At 34.8% G+C, this 16,274-nt stretch overlaps 1 protein-coding gene across 2 annotated transcripts in view; it reads left to right on the top strand.

Annotated features, from left to right (window-relative positions):
* Positions 1-3,147: 3,147 nt before the first annotated feature.
* Positions 3,148-16,274, top strand: part of LOC149565412 (uncharacterized) — an 85,414-nt gene continuing 72,287 nt past the window's right edge. The window contains exons 1-2 of one of the 2 annotated variants that reach the window (XM_089818925.1): positions 3,148-3,456; positions 3,634-5,650. In XM_089818925.1, coding sequence (XP_089675051.1) covers positions 3,761-5,650 — 1,890 coding nt within the window. In that variant the 5' untranslated portion in view covers positions 3,148-3,456; positions 3,634-3,760. Of the gene's footprint in view, positions 5,651-16,274 lie in introns of both variants that reach the window. The other variant, XM_089818923.1, reaches the window with a different exon arrangement.

The raw sequence follows: 16,274 nt of genomic DNA on the forward strand, positions 1-16,274 counted from the left end.
AAATGGGCTAGGGGGTTGCATTTGTGCTACAACTTAGTGTTGATAGGAAGTCATCCCAAAAAGATTGGTGCGACAAATTGTGTTGCTAAAATGTTACAAGGGTTATAGTGTTCTTAGGGTGTAATTGATGGTGTTTTTGGATAGATTTTCTGTAGTTTGTGGTTTCAAGTGCATGCATACTATTTTTGCACAAATTTTCTTTCAATCCTAGATAAGCATGGGGCGATTGCGTGGGAGTCATAGAAAACACGTATCCACATGGCTACCAAGGCGAACAAGAAGTTTCTCGAGTGTTCTCCATTTTTTCTCATTGCTATAATGTAAAAAAAAAAGTATTTTTCTTGAACAAAATTTATTTCTCTGCTAGTATTAACAGACAAATAAACAAAAAAAATAGAATCTTCAATATATGAAAATAAATATTTATATTGAACCATAGTTATTTTGCACATTCGAATTCAATATTGTGTGGTGATTTGTTGGTTGAAAAAGTCAAATTAAGAAATAGGAACTAAAGGATTGTGCAAGTATCATGCATGTCAGTAGGAACTAATAATTGTTCCAAAAGATCACACCTACTTAATCTAGAATAACACATATGAATAAATATCACACCTTCTTAATCTAGAATAGCACATATGAATGCAAATTGAAGTAAATTCTATAAGAAAGGTGGTTCAACCCTTTTTTAATAAAATAAAAAAATAAAAATAAATAACACGTTCATATAATATGCATGAGATTATTTTTAATTTAAGATGTGTAAGAGGTTTTATATAAGTTCTATTATGTTTAATAAAAGAAGAAACTAATGAAATCTAAAAGTGTTTCAATGTGTATAATGTTTCTCAAGATAATTCTATTTTCTGTAAATAAAATAATTTATACAATATATTTATAATTATCTATTTTTTTTAATGGAGGGTACAGACTTGCAAGACACCCAGTGAAGCATGAAGCCTGTGAGCTACCAACTAGCTATTTAAAAGATTATGATGTTTCATTAAAATAAATATTAAACTACTTTTGAAAAATACATAGAATAATGAAGGACCTATTTTCATAGAAGATATTAAAAATTTATTATGATTAATTACTTGCATGAAATATTTTATTAATTGAATTAATGCAAATAATAACACTATATTTCATGCAATATTTATATTCATAATAATGAACTATTATTTGTATTCTAAGAAAACTATTTAAAAAAGAAATATCTTTCATGAGAAAATTTAATAAAAAAAAAGAATATTAAACAAAATTATTTAGGGCCCGTTTGGTTGCTAGAATAGGAATAGGAAATGTATTCTCTATTTAGTACCCCAAATCGAAATAGGGAATAGGCATACATATTCCAATTTTCCCCCTAAAATGAGCATATGTCCATTCCAAAAAATAGTTGTTATTGGAATAGGCCATTTCTATTACCAATCTAATTATTTATTTATTTTAAAGTTGTAATTTAATTTAATTTTTAAACTTTTTTATAACAATTATATTTCTCATTAAATTAAATTAATAAAATAAAAATGAAAATAAATTAACATTTTTACCACTATTGAAAAAACTAACCAAAAAATAATATTAAAACAATAAAATTTAAGGGAAATATTTTAAAAAATACAAAACTTAACCTTAATCCTATTCTATTTTTGTACAACCAAATAATGGATTAACATATTCCCAATCAAATTCCAAGTGAACCAAACATGATTGGAATTGCCCTTTTCTATTCTTATTCCCCATTTCCATTTTCATTCCATTTTTCTATTCTAACTTTCAATTCTTATGCCAACAACCAAACTGGCCCTTAAATAATTATTGTAAAAGATTATACCAACTTAATTTAGAATAACATATATGAATGCGAAATATCAACTTAATTTAGGGCCCGTTTGACGGCGGGCATAGGAATGGAGAATAGGCATGTAATATTGGGAATAGGAATGGCTATTCCAATAACAACTATTTTTTGGAATGGGTATAAGCTCATTTTAGAGGCAAAATGGGAATATGTATTCCTATTCCCTATTCCAAGTGACGAACCAAATAGAAAATAGAAAATGTATTCCAACTTTTCTATTCCTCTTCCAGCAACCAAAGAACCCTTAGAATAACATATATGAATGAGAATTGAAGTAATTGAATAACATTTTATAAATTGTGAAATGAAAATAAGTAATTTGTTTGTTCATAGAATAATAATAATAATAATGAGATTAGTTTTAATTTGAAATATCTAAAATGATTTATATAGATCTTATTAATTTCAAAAAGTAATAACCATTTCCCAATATCCTATTAATTAAACCAAAATGTCTGTTGAGCATAATTTTATAATATTATTTTGTATTGGAAAAATAATTGTACTCCATTCTATTGTTTTCTAGATAATGCTAATAAATAATCAATTAGTGCTAATTCTTCAAAACAATTATATTAAATTTAAGTTATAAAATATTTGATACAAGATTTGTATGAGATATATATATTTGTTTGCAATAGGATACTTCGCTTTCTACTATTAATCCCACACAATCTCATCCAACTAGTAGATATATATTTGAATTAGAGAAAGCAACTTAGGTATAAGCAATTGTAGAGAATAATAATCATACATTGAATTACAATGTTAATTCATTCATTGAAATATATTTATAATTTTTTTTTTTGATAAATTATAAAATTCACTTTATAGATTGAATTTCTAGGATATAGATAAATTAAATTTATAGAATCTAAAATAAGAATTTGAATTTTATAGAATAATAAAGAATAAGAACTTTCTATTAAAAAGAATTTCTATTAAAATTTTTTGTGATAGATTAAAAATAATTTCTGTAAATATTAAATTATTCATATACATATTTTTTTTTGGTGAAAACAATACTATAGTACTTGATAAAAGTTAGAAAAAGAAAATAGAAGTTTCTTTTCAAAATTCTAAAAATAAATGAATTTATATTCCTTAAAAAAATCATATAAGACACAATCAATCAGATAAACTTTTGATACATTTAGTTTATTTAATATATCTAAAGTATTTGATCTAAAGTATTTGACTGATGATGAGTAGACATCAATACTATACTAAGTACTAATATAATAAGATTAACTGAAACATAAATATTTGATCAAGAAAATATAAAGAATTAAGAAAACTCAAAACTGATAATGTCGGAAAATAAAAATCAGTAGAATTTTCGATGCGAGGGTGGGCTGTAAATGTAAGAAGCCCCCGATCACAAGCGCAGCACTCTCATTCCATCCCATTCCAATGTCAGCCAGAAGAAAAGTAAGATTGGGCAGAACCATGGGATGTTAAACTTAGTAATCGAAGTCTTATTTAGTTGTTGAGCTGCGTGAGTGGTGGACATACATCAGCAGTCATGAGGCGAATGAGGTATTCTGCAAGCTCAAATGCTTTTGGTTTTGTCGATCGCTGGTAATAAGGTATGGTGTATCTGCGCCGAAGCGTTTGTTTCAAATTATGGATAGCTTAGCATTACCATATTCCACTACTACTTATTACCGCCCTCCGTTTAGCCTTCCTATACCAAAATTTAGAACGAACCGCATATTCAAATCTAAATGCAATAAAAAAATGCAGTTAATTGCATGTTGTTGCAGTTTGGGTAAAGGCGATTATGGTGGGTGGGATGATTTTGATCGTTCCAGTGCCCTGAGATCGAAGAATGGTATTTTAGGAGATTGGCTGCAAAACTGGGAAAATGATAGAGGGAAGTCTTTGATTGTAATGGGTTTTGGAGTTGTGTTTGCCTGGTCCGTTGCGAGGCCTAGAGCATTGTGGTGGGTGTGCTTGCCACTCTGTGGGTTTATGTTGTTACTCTTCTTTCATGATTATACGACACAGGATGATGGCTCTAGCTCTAGGTCTAGCTCTACTCCTTCATCTAATTTTAACAAAAGCTCCTCACAGCATGACGGCATTAGAATCAAATCTTCCTTTGCTATTTTGTATGATGTTGTGCTAAATTTAATATCTTTAGACAAGAGTGCACGACAGACTCCTCCTGTGCGTAATGATATTAGTTTTCGTGAGCTTTGGCAACATCTAAGATCACTTAAAGTAGCAGTCTCAAAATCCAATAAATCTACTCAACCTGAATCTTCGTTGAAAGAGTTCAAGTTGGAACCCCAAATTTGGAGACAGATTCTTGAAGAGGATGGGCTCGATGGAGCAGATGTCTCAGACGCAAAACTTGGTGATGCTGTTCCTAAAACCTCACCTGTTGTAGCAGAAGGAAAGGACACAACTTTACGTAATAGCGCAAGGCATAGAAAGTCATCTGAATCAAGAACGAAGGATTTGATCACCAATGGATACTCGCAACAATCATTAGTTGCTGAATTAGGACAGGGTAAGCTGAATGGAAGGAAAACTCACCGTGGTCTTGCCCAGAGTACCGACGGTCAGGAAAGAGAAATTAACATTGTTGATTTGGATGGAAGTGCTACAGAGGAGCTTTCCACAACTAATTGTGGGCATGAGAGGAATCGATTTCCTCATAGAGACGGATCTGTTTTCTTGCAGTTAGGAACTAGCAAGCGACTTGAGGAACTTGATTTAGAAGGCAAACAGATTTCGTCCACCTATAGGGGAACGATCAGCCAATCAACTGAATATCAGGATGAAGAAAATGCAGAACAACAGAGGTTTGATGCATTACAGAATTACTCAAGAAGAAACTCTGAGGCCCTTAATAATCATGTCAATGTTCCAATGCCATCTAGTGGGATAAATGAGAGGGTTAAAAAGCCCTTGACATCATCTGCTGCAGAAAATGAAGGGATGGTAATTGAACATGGGCTTTTGCAAACAGATAAGTGCTCTTCATTTTTCTTAGATGGAACAAATATTCTTCAAAATTCCTTGAATATTTCTGAAGCAAGCATGATTGAAGAGCCAAGAACTAGCGCACAGTATGGTAGTTATGAATGCAGAGGAAATGTCAATGACAGATATGGAGAACATAATGGTGTTGCGGAGAGGGAATCTCTGGCGGACAATTCTGATTCTGACTGTTATGCCCAACCTGCAGTTAGCCGGAGAAAGGCTGCAGCCAATTCATGTCAACCAGAGCATTCAGAAAGTCCCAAGGCCCAAGATTTACCATTCTCAGAAAACTTAAAGGAGTTCTTTCAAATGTGTTTAGACAAGGGAGGAGTCCATTTGAAAAATGCGAAAAGAGGCTTGAAAGGGAAATATGAAATAGGTGATGTTGAAGCAATGTTATATGAGGCTGCAGATATATTTTCTACAGCTTCTGCTCTTGACCCCTCAAGCTTAGTAGCTGTAGGCCAGTGGGGAAACACCTTGCTTGTTCACGGAGAACTTAAACTAAAACTAATCCAGGAGCTAAGGAGTTTGCTTCAATCGAGAAATTATTCCTTGTCTAAGAAGGCACAGAGTTACCAGCCTGATGAGTTGAGGCTAGGTATGATGGATAAAGAGAAAATTGCAGAAACTTTACATCAAGTGTGTGAAGAGTGTGATAAGCTTCTAGTTGAAGCTGGAAGAAAGTACCGGAAAGCATTGCTGCTGGATAAATATGATGTAAGGTCTTTGTATAACTGGGGACTTGCACTTTGCTTTCGTGCTCAGCTATTTTCAGGAGGGGGAGAGGTAAAAACAAAGTTTAAAAAACCCTTCAATTGGCAGTTACTAGAACTTCTTTATGCCACTTGTTGATAAATGGACACTTTTCGGTAAACTTTGGAGATTTTCTTTTTGAGTTTTTCTGCACTTCAATCTTGTGTTCCACATGCCAAGTTCTTTTCAGTGGAAGAGAAAAAAAGTAACCTACTTTGTTGAAGGTATAAATCTACCAGAGAGCTTCCCTGTAAAAAATGTGAGGAGTGAAAGACTGTAAAGACTATAAAGACTATAACTGTAAATTTACAAGTAATAAACCAAAAAATGCAAATAGAAAATTCTTTTGCTACTAGAAGGAAGCACGACACTGTAAATGCTCAGTCATCTATTACTATCTGTTCCCAAAGATTCATGGGTCCACCAAACTTTAAGACTGAATTCATGGTAGTATATTTAGTTTCTTGTTTATGTTAATGTTTTGCCCAGAAAGAAAGGCAAACGACAATAAAGAAAAATATAATCAAAATAGGCACAAATACACAAGAACTTACCCTGGGAAAACCCTTCAGCTAGAAGGCAAAGACCCAACCACACCAGAAAAAAATCTCTTTTATTGATATAATAAATGTTCAAGTACAATGATTTTGGCTTGATACAAATGTGCTTTCATGCAAAACAATCATGTGTGTGTAGAATTGAAAGCCCATATCGCAACCAAAGGTCTCTTCAATTTCCAAATACAAGACTCTTCATATTTCCAAATGCATTATTGTTCGTACATATTTCCAAATGCATTATTCTTCATATGACATGTGTCCTTTTAATATAATGTTTATCTCAAATATTATGATAAATATCTTCTCCAATTGTTGACATAACAAAGAGGTATTATTTCTATTAGAGATAAAGATCTCTATCATAGTTACAATCTTCAACACTCCCTCTTAGCAAGAGCGCAGTCTTTAAGTATTGCAGGCACACATAGTTGCAGCCAAAGACATCAATGATAAATTCTCATCACATAGATTCTCAATAAAACATGTTATCTCAGTATAACATAATTCACCCTAGTTATTTCATAAGAGCATAACATTAAAGTCATGGTTTCCATCATACCTACTTGTAGAGGGTGGATCCACCATGCCTACTTGTAGAGATTGGAACGGGGGCTTTAACCTCAGACTTCTCCTCGAGAAGAATGCATTTCCACCAAGCCTACTCGCAGAGGGTGGAACAAGGGATGTTACCTCGAATTTCTCTTGCATAGAAGAACTCATTAATAAGGGATTTCACCTCAAACTTCTCTTTCATAGAGAACTCATTAACAAGGGATTTCACCTCGAATTCCTCCTTCATGAGAAGAACTAACTAACTATCCGTATAAGAATGTCTAAGATTCTCTCTCAACAGGCACAACGTTGATCACGACAATAAGATAGCTGATTCCAATTGTTATACTGCCACATAAGCTTGCAAGGAATTAGACATCTCCCTCTGTCATGTAACCTCCCCCTGAAACTAAAAAGTCTCCCTTTGGTTATTTCCTATATCCCTTTGGTTATTTCCTATATATGATCTTCCTCTTTTAAAAATATATGCAACATCAATTCGGTCCAAGATTTCAGGCAGTTTTTCCATGTGCATGTAATCTCTCATCATCCCATTGCTTTTTGTCCTGCAACCATTAGGGATTAATACTCATAAAAATCAACTTATTATGAAGAGATAGATAGAGATTAATGCTAAAAGAAAACACTATTCCTAATGCTATAACAAAAAATCAATATTTCAAGATATAATCATAGAATACTTATCTCCATATGGTCCAATTTTCCTCAGCTGTCCAGTCATAGTGAAAGAAATTATAGGTCAGCCATCCGCCAAATAATTCATTCGACAATTTAGCAATAATCAGAAGTATGAAACAATTATCAAAATTAAAAATAATTAGCGAAATATCATTCTTAGAAAGTCACGTTGCACAGATATATAAAAACACAGAATATATATAAATATTGCTCATACATTGAGCGACACATTAATCTCTGAGAAGATTGAATAATGTATATTATTCCTGAACTAAATGACTCAGAAAAGCCTGAGAACAATATCAATCACTTTGACTCCACAAAAGTGAGAGACCAATAAAAAATAACCAATAAAAAAATATGTCCCGTTCTATTTAAAGAACCAATAAAAAAATACTCCCACTGACTTCAGTATGCAAGCAATGAGAAATTCAAGAGAAGGTCAAAGCTCAGTCATTATGAGCATATGCGGTGTGAACAAAAAAGAACTGCTGTCCATCATCAAAGGTAACCGCTTCCCATAAAAAGACTGCACACTTCACACATTGAGACATAATAATAAACAAAAGTAAAAAAGAATGAAGTCACCCCAACATCCACATGGCGTCTGGAAAGGATCCGACTCAAAGAAGAGCATGATGTATAGAAGAGAAACATAATGAAGATAAATCTTCTGCTGTGACTTGCAAAAGGAAAGACATCAATGACAACAAGAATAAGGAAAAAATATGATAGGTGAAGATGAAGGATAATTGATTCAGATAAAAAAAATGCAGACCATCAGGGGAACTGATCTCGAACACTGATCTATTTAAATTCCTCCCCTTGCATGACTCTAACTATGGATCGGCCAAAATTTACCCTCTAACCTGGTTCATGGTGGTTACTATTTCACATATGATATGTAATGAAGGTGACAATCTTTCATTGACATATATAAAAAAACGGTAATCATTGTAAGATGACAATCTTATAAATTACAGAATTTCTCCTTCTCTTCTTTTGCATGCATCCTGATGATGGATCACGAAGTGTGATCCAAAACGTTGACGTAAAAAAATGTTCACACAATCAAATCCAAAAAACAAATTACAACATTGATGGATTGTGGAAATCTGATAGCTCTAATCTTATAAATGGTAGAGTTGTTATCATGACAGACTTCATTAAGTTGTTGTCCCAGAGTGCTGAAAGTCATGATAACGAATGTATCATAACAAACTTCATTAAAGTTGTTGTCATAGAAAGATTAAATTTTTGCAATTGTGTTATGAAAGGTGACGATCTTTCATATGTGTGAGGTCACTATTGTAAGGTAACGACTTTATCAATAGTTGATCCATCTCCTAACACCAAAATGTGTTGGAGCAAGTGTTATCATGGTTCTTTGGGCCGGATTTTGTTGGACACCTTGATAACCAACTTATCATGGTTCTTTAGGCTGGATTTTGCCGGACACCTTGATAATCAACTTATCATGGTTTTTCGGGCCGGATTTTGCCAGACACCATGAAAATCAATTGTTATAGTTCTTCAGTCCGGATCTTGCCGACCACCATAACTTAAATCTATCATCGATCGCACTTAAGGTCGTGTTCAAATCTTGTATTAAAATTGCTTTAATTCTTTCTTTGCTAAAGAGGGAGTGTTGAGAAATTTAGCCTCATAGTGAATTGAAGCAAATTCCATATGTAATATATGTTAATATATATATGTGTGTGTTGATGGATTTATGTTGATATCCTTAAATATACCATTCCAGGAATATCATACTGAGATTATATCTCTTCATATACTTAAGAGAATAATGTGTTCTATATCAATCCTCCCTAACTACGAGGGAGTGTTAAGATTATAGCTAAAGTTGGATTGATTTAATCTTTACATACAATGTTGATATAATATATTATATATATATATATATATATATATATATATAAATAATTTTATATTATACATATATACTATATATAATACATATGTTATATTGTGATTTATATAGTTAATATATTTACAAATAATGATTAATCATAGAGACATGTCTAGTACTCTTATATTTATAAGAGATTGAGATTTGTAGTTGGAACACACCTATAACAATGGTAGTGTAATTACATTTGTAGAAACCAATCCATGTTACTGAACATGTGGGACGTGGGGGTAGAGTATGTATCAGGGGAGACGGAGTAGGGGGCTTTCTCCACTGGTATGGTACAAACCCAACTCATGGTAAACGAAGTAGTACACAATCTGCTGAGTTCCTTCAAGGTTATTGACAAGAAGACAATTAAGAATTAGGGAGGAACCTAGGAATCACTAATAACAAGACTATCGAGTACATGATAAATTAGAGAACCAAAAATTACAACGATTCAGTGATTTGATTTAGCCTAGGCGATTTTTGCTGATTTAGCGAATTAGATTGCTGATTTTTTTGGCTTGAATTGCTGGTTTAGGCAATTTCTTCAAAAACCACAAAAATCGCTAGAAACTCCCCAAAAAACCAGCCACGCGGCAACCATATTTTTTATTAGTCAAATCAAAAACATAAAACTTAAAAAAATAAAAGCTTGAGCTAGTGACTTGTTTTTTCAATTTGTTTACAAATAGACATACATTTTATAGATCTTCATCTTACATACATTTATGATTTGATGTCATTGGTTTTATGGGTCTTCATCTTACATACATTTATGATTTGACAACATTTTTAATTCTATATCATATGATCCTATGTTTTCTATTTACTTCAGCTACAATTTACATTTTACTTATGTGATGGATTTATCATTTCTGTTCTTTGTTTATGTATGTTAGCTTCTATTTGATGATGCTATATCATTTTTAAGTTATATTCAATAAAGGGTGCATGAAATAAGTTTTAAATAGTTGAAAATTTTTAAATTTCAAGGATTTGTTCACTTTGCCAATTCACAGCTGACTCGTCTTTGATTCCAATCCGATTCACAATTCAAGTTGGCCTTGCTGATTCGAAGCCGATTTGGAGTTTTGGTTCTTTGTTATGAATACATCAAATAAGCAAAAACTTCCAAGGTTCACCGGTGACGAGTTAAAAGACCTGACATGCCACTGTTGGACACATGTAACAATATGGGAAGCTAGTGGTCAAAGTATTACTAGCTAAAGGCATTTCTTGCCACCGTAAGGGGTATGGCAATTCACTGGTATGCAGAACTTGCTGGGGCAGAAAAAAGGACATGGCAAAGACTGAAGAATGCCTTTGAGAAGGAGTTTTGAATGCTCGATGATGATGAGGTAGTGATAGAAATTTATAACACACGACAAAGAAAAAATGAGACAGTACAGATTGTCTGAAAACCAACCAGTCGATGGGCTAATGAAAAGTTGGTTTGTAGAAGGATTGCCTTCCTCTCTGTTGATGTCAATTTTTGTACCACTACATAACATATACCAATTGAATATTTGATACGGAGTATCAAACACACAATTCCTCTCTTGAAAAGTTAATACTCATGAAGACATGAGATAAACTCCAATGTTCCATACACCTGTGGATACTAACTCAGTATATCGATGTGATTTGCTGACAATCATGTAGGCAGACTTACATTATTCATTCGAAGATAACTTGGTGGTACTTCGCTTGCTTGACTTGTTCTTTTCTCCTTGATCACTTTCACTTTCAACTACTCCTACCACTAAATGCTTATTTCTCTACTACTACTCCTATGGATGGAGAAATTAGGAAATGGACGGGGATCTAACCAAATGAAAGCTTGCCAGTGGTGCCACCTCCATTAGTGTGATGATTCTAAGGGATACTCTTAGGATTTTCACACTGGCACCTATCTTCCAACCCAACTTGAAGTACAAACGGAAAGATGACATGCAAGTAGAACTTAGGAGCGATTGGACTATATTACCACACAAGGCTTCCTAACAAGCCGCTAGGATGCTAGTGGCCTAGTATATAGGTCCCTATCAAACATTCACTAACATCACCATACAATTAGCCATCTGCTTCTACTCTAACAAGATGAAATGAAATCCTACTTTAATTTGAGAGATGAGAAGAACCATGCAATACACCAAAATGGTCATGTATATCCACCATGTAGGCCACAACAATGAATAGAGAACAATTTTGATAGTATTTTGGCAACAATTCTCCAACATAACTCTCTTACAAATGAGAGCAAAATGGCCTTATATAGAGGCTCCAAATTACAATGAATGGCCGAGATTAAGAGGCAAAATCAAGGGCCAAGATTATATCTTACAAACCCTAATTAGGGTTACCATTATTCAACCAATTACATGAGGGCACCAACTTTGTGAGCCAATGAGAAAATTACAATAATTTGTCAACCAATGAGAACATAGGACACTTGGTATGATTTGATTGCATGTACATGAAAGTGCCACCTGATCAACCTTATCTTGTAAATTCATTCAATCCTTGAGATAAGGTGAAGCCTTGGATGCTTGAGCTTGTCCTTAGAAACTTTCTCATCACCACTCGAACTTGCTTGTACTTGATGTCCTGACCCTGAAAGTATGAGGTCTTCATGCACTTGGGGTAATCTTGCCTTGGCCTTGAAACATCCTTCTAGGCGGCTTGTCCTTGTGAAACATGAACCATGCATCCTTGTGAATCTCCTCAAGTGTATCCTCAAAAATCAAGGATTCCTTGATATTCTCCCCATCAAACACCTCTCCAAATTGCTCGAACACAATATCCAACTGTAGCATCAACCCAAATTGTTCTTTGTTTTCCCTTTCGATGGGAGCAACTTGATCACCACTTAACAATCCTTGCATATCCTTACCAATAGGAGCTTCATCATCTAGCATGTAATTTCCATTTGAATTTTCTTTAGGAACATCTTGCAATTCTTTATATAGACTCTCACCAAACATAGCACCTTCAAGATTGATAGGAGAACCGGCATACATCTTTGTGAGTTGTCCATCAACTTCCATTTCAAGTGGTAAAATTTCTAGAGGTCGAAGTAGATGGTGAATCATGCCACTTGAAACAACTTGATCACCTTGAAATGCTTCGGACAATGACTCCTTTTGTATTTCTTCTATAGGATCTTCAAGCATCCCCCCAAAGAATGTGGTGGAGATAGCATCTTGTATTGGTTTATCAAATTTTTTCTCATATCTTGATTCTCTTGTGATATCTTGTAATTCCTTGTTCAACTCACCCACTTGATTATCTTCCTCTTTAAGGATATTTGAAACTTCTTGCAACCCATCCTCAAGAGTCACCCCTTGAATTATGCATGAAGGCCCACCAAAGTTTTCCTTTTCGTCCACTTTTTGATGTTTTACTTGTAGTTCTTCGCGTGCCTTCACCTGTTGACCTTTGCCTACCATCCTTTCTCTCTCTTGGATAAATTCAATTGTTTCCTCGATTTTCTTGTCAACTTCTCCACCTCGTGATATAATGTGTGAAGGTTCATCCACTTGGTTATCTTGAACATTAGAATCAACCATATCATCTTGATAAATCTTACCCTCTTCATTCTTTGGTGTCCAACTTAAAAGCTGAAAGAAATCTTTACCACTCCACACTGATATTTCCTCATACCAACCCAATTGAAACTTGACCAAGTCAATGGTGCCTTGGCAAGATGGGCAAGTAGACTCTGAATGTGAGAGACTGTGTACACTGCACCAAGAACTTCTTCCATTTATGTTTTTTGGTTCCCTATTGATATCTTCTTTGAAAACAAGAAAATCTTCCTCCGAATTGACAAAGACTGCAAGCTCATGTACTTGTGAAAAAGAAAATCTTCCTCTTAATGCCAAGTCCACTCTCAAGAGAAACACCAAACAATTCATCTCCTCATGATCTGTAGTTCCATGTATTTTGCACTTCCCTAATGCTGCAAGTTGAGACAAATCCAATGGAGGTAACCTTTTGTTCAAATCGAATCAAATGGGAAGAACGTCCACTTGCCTATCCATTGAGAAACCTTTCTTCTTTTTTTTGAATTTTTTTTTAAAATTTTCACTTTAAAAAATCTAACTTTGAAAGATCATTCCTCGTCAATCTCTACTCTGAATTTCCAAGTTGATCCAAGAATGAAAATAATTCAGCCCTCCTAGCGCCAGATAATGTTGATGTCAGTTTTTGTACCACTACATAACATATACCAATTGAATATTTGATACGGAGTATCAAACACACAATTCCTCTCTTGAAAAGTTAATACTCATGAAGACATGAGATAAACTCCAATGTTCCTTACACCTGTGGATACTAACTCAGTATATCGATGTGATTTGTTGATAATCATGTAGGCGGACTTATTCATTGGAAGATAACTTGATGGTACTTCGCTTGCTTGACTTGTTCTTTTCTCCTTGATCACTTTCACTTTCAACTACTCCTACCACTAAATGCTTATTGCTCTACTACTCCTCCTATGGATGGAGAAATTAGGAAATGGACAGGGATCTAACCAAATGAAAGCTTGCTAGCGGTGCTACCTCCATTAGTGCGATGATTCTAAGGGATACTCTTAGGATTTTCACACTGGCACCTATCTTCTAATCCAACTCGAAGTACAAACGGAAAGATGATATGCAAGTAGAACTTAGGAGCGATTGGACTAGATTACCACACAAGGCTTCCTAACAAGCCACTAGGATGCTAGTGGCCTAGTATATAGGCCCCTATCAAACATTCACTAACATCACCATACAATTAGCCATCTGCTTCTACTCTAACAAGATGAAATGAAATCCTACTTTAATTTGAGAGATGAGAAGAACCATGCAATACACCAAAATGATCATAGAGAACAATTTTGATAGTATTTTGGCAACAATTCTCCAACATAACTCTTACAAATGAGAGCAAAATGGCCTTATATAGAGGCTCCAAATTACAATGAATGGCCGAGATTAAGAGGCAGAATCAAGGGCCAAGATTATATCTTACAAACCCTAATTAGGGTTACCATTATTCAACCAATTACATGAGGGCACCAACTTTGTGAGCCAATGAGAAAATTACAATAATTTATCAACCAATGAGAACATAGGACACTTGGTATGATTTGATTGCATGCACATGAAAGTGCCACCTAATCAACCTTATCTTGTAAATTTATTCAATCCTTGAGATAAGGTGAAGCCTTGGATGCTTGAGCTTGTCCTTAGAAACTTTCTCATCACCACTCGAAATTTCTTGTACTTGATGTCTTGACCCTGAAAGGACGAGGTCTTCATGCACTTGGGCTAATCTTGCCTTGGCCTCGATGGCTTCCCTGGATGTGAACTTCTTTGCAACTTGAGAGCCTTGCTCTTGGCCGCTACCTTGAAATTGAACTTAACCTCCCCCATTATCCTTGTCTTCCTTAACCTTCCTGGTCTTCCAACCTTCCCATTCAAATCCAACCAAGCTAGCTTGCACAAATAGCCAAGCCTTGCCCAACCTCAAATATTTTCAAATCTCTTCTACTAATCCGCTTTTTCTTGAAATTGTGGGGCTTCTTGAATCTCAATCTTCAATCAAATTCGCCCTTCACTCGATTTCATTCTTCACCAAAGCTCGTACTTCAACCTTTTGCTGGCTTGCAATCAAATAGAAGGGCTATGACCCCATGTGGAATTGCTTCTAGTTTTGCACTGCCCTAAGTTGTAATTCTAGATTTTCACTTATAATTCTAGCCTAATCAAATTTGCCCTTTCTATTTGCAATTTCATCAATAAAGAAGTACATCCAGTTTTCGAATTGCATAACTTGGGTTAGGCCCATGATTCGGCTGAAAAGCACATTGAGGTCGCCATACTTTGATTTGAAGTTTGATTGGATGAACCTTGACACCTTGGTGACTCCCTTCCTGCCTTCATGTACCCAGTTCTGTTTTAGGAGAGTGAAGTAGGCATCTTGATTATCCTGGTGGAACTTGGCAACTTGATCTGTCGTTTGTCTCTCAATTGTATCATGTTTACTGTACCGATATTGGTATTGGTAATTCGCCTCATTTTTGAGAAGAAGGTGGTTTTGGGCATCATATCCTCTGTCTTTCTTAGTATTGGTTCCCTTAGGGTTCTTGCTTGCACTAACATCTACCATCCTAAACACTTAGTTTTGCCCCTTCTTTCTAAGTGATATGGACTACCCTTATCAATCTCCAACCTTCTTTTTATCGATGGATTCTAACTTATTTTTGCCTCGCCAAGTCCTATCACTACACTTATCAATCTCCAATCTTTAACCTAGGGGTGGGACTACCACTTATTTCTGCCCCCTCATTACCTTAGGATGGACTGCACTTATATCTCCCAACTTCATTCCTAGAGTGGTCTAGCTTATTTTTGCCTTGCCAAATGTCCTATCATGGATTCTACACTTATCTCTTCAATCTTCGACCTATAGATGTGATGATGAAGTGGTGGATGATGAATGCAAGAAGAACCAAAAGAAACAAAACTAGACAAGAACAAGGAGCGAAATCCGCTTAAGGACCACCTTTCAGCTCTAGAATGAATTGAATTCACCTTTACCAATAGTAGGGTCTTCTTTGAAGTTCGGATTAGATCTAAGAATTTCAAGCCCTTTGCAAACAATGATGCCCTAGCTGGAAAAATTTGAATTCTGTCCTCTTGAGATTGCTCATGCATGTGCCAAAAATCAGGTCCTTGATCATGTACTTCTTCATCAACAAAAATCATCCAACCTAGGAAAATCAGACCTTCACAAATTTCGGCTCCACAAAGTTCCACTCCACAAATTTTGCCTAGGGCAAAAATCGCAGCTCTCTATGGAAGGAAAAATCAGACCTCAAACATGAAAATCTGCTCCTTGCAAAAATCGCTGAGTTTGGAAATGTTCTCCCTTT

The sequence above is a fragment of the Cupressus sempervirens genome, chromosome 3, assembly GCF_028749045.1.
Source record: "Cupressus sempervirens isolate cs-2001-9-10 chromosome 3, ASM2874904v1, whole genome shotgun sequence".
Lineage (NCBI taxonomy): Eukaryota > Viridiplantae > Streptophyta > Pinopsida > Cupressales > Cupressaceae > Cupressus > Cupressus sempervirens.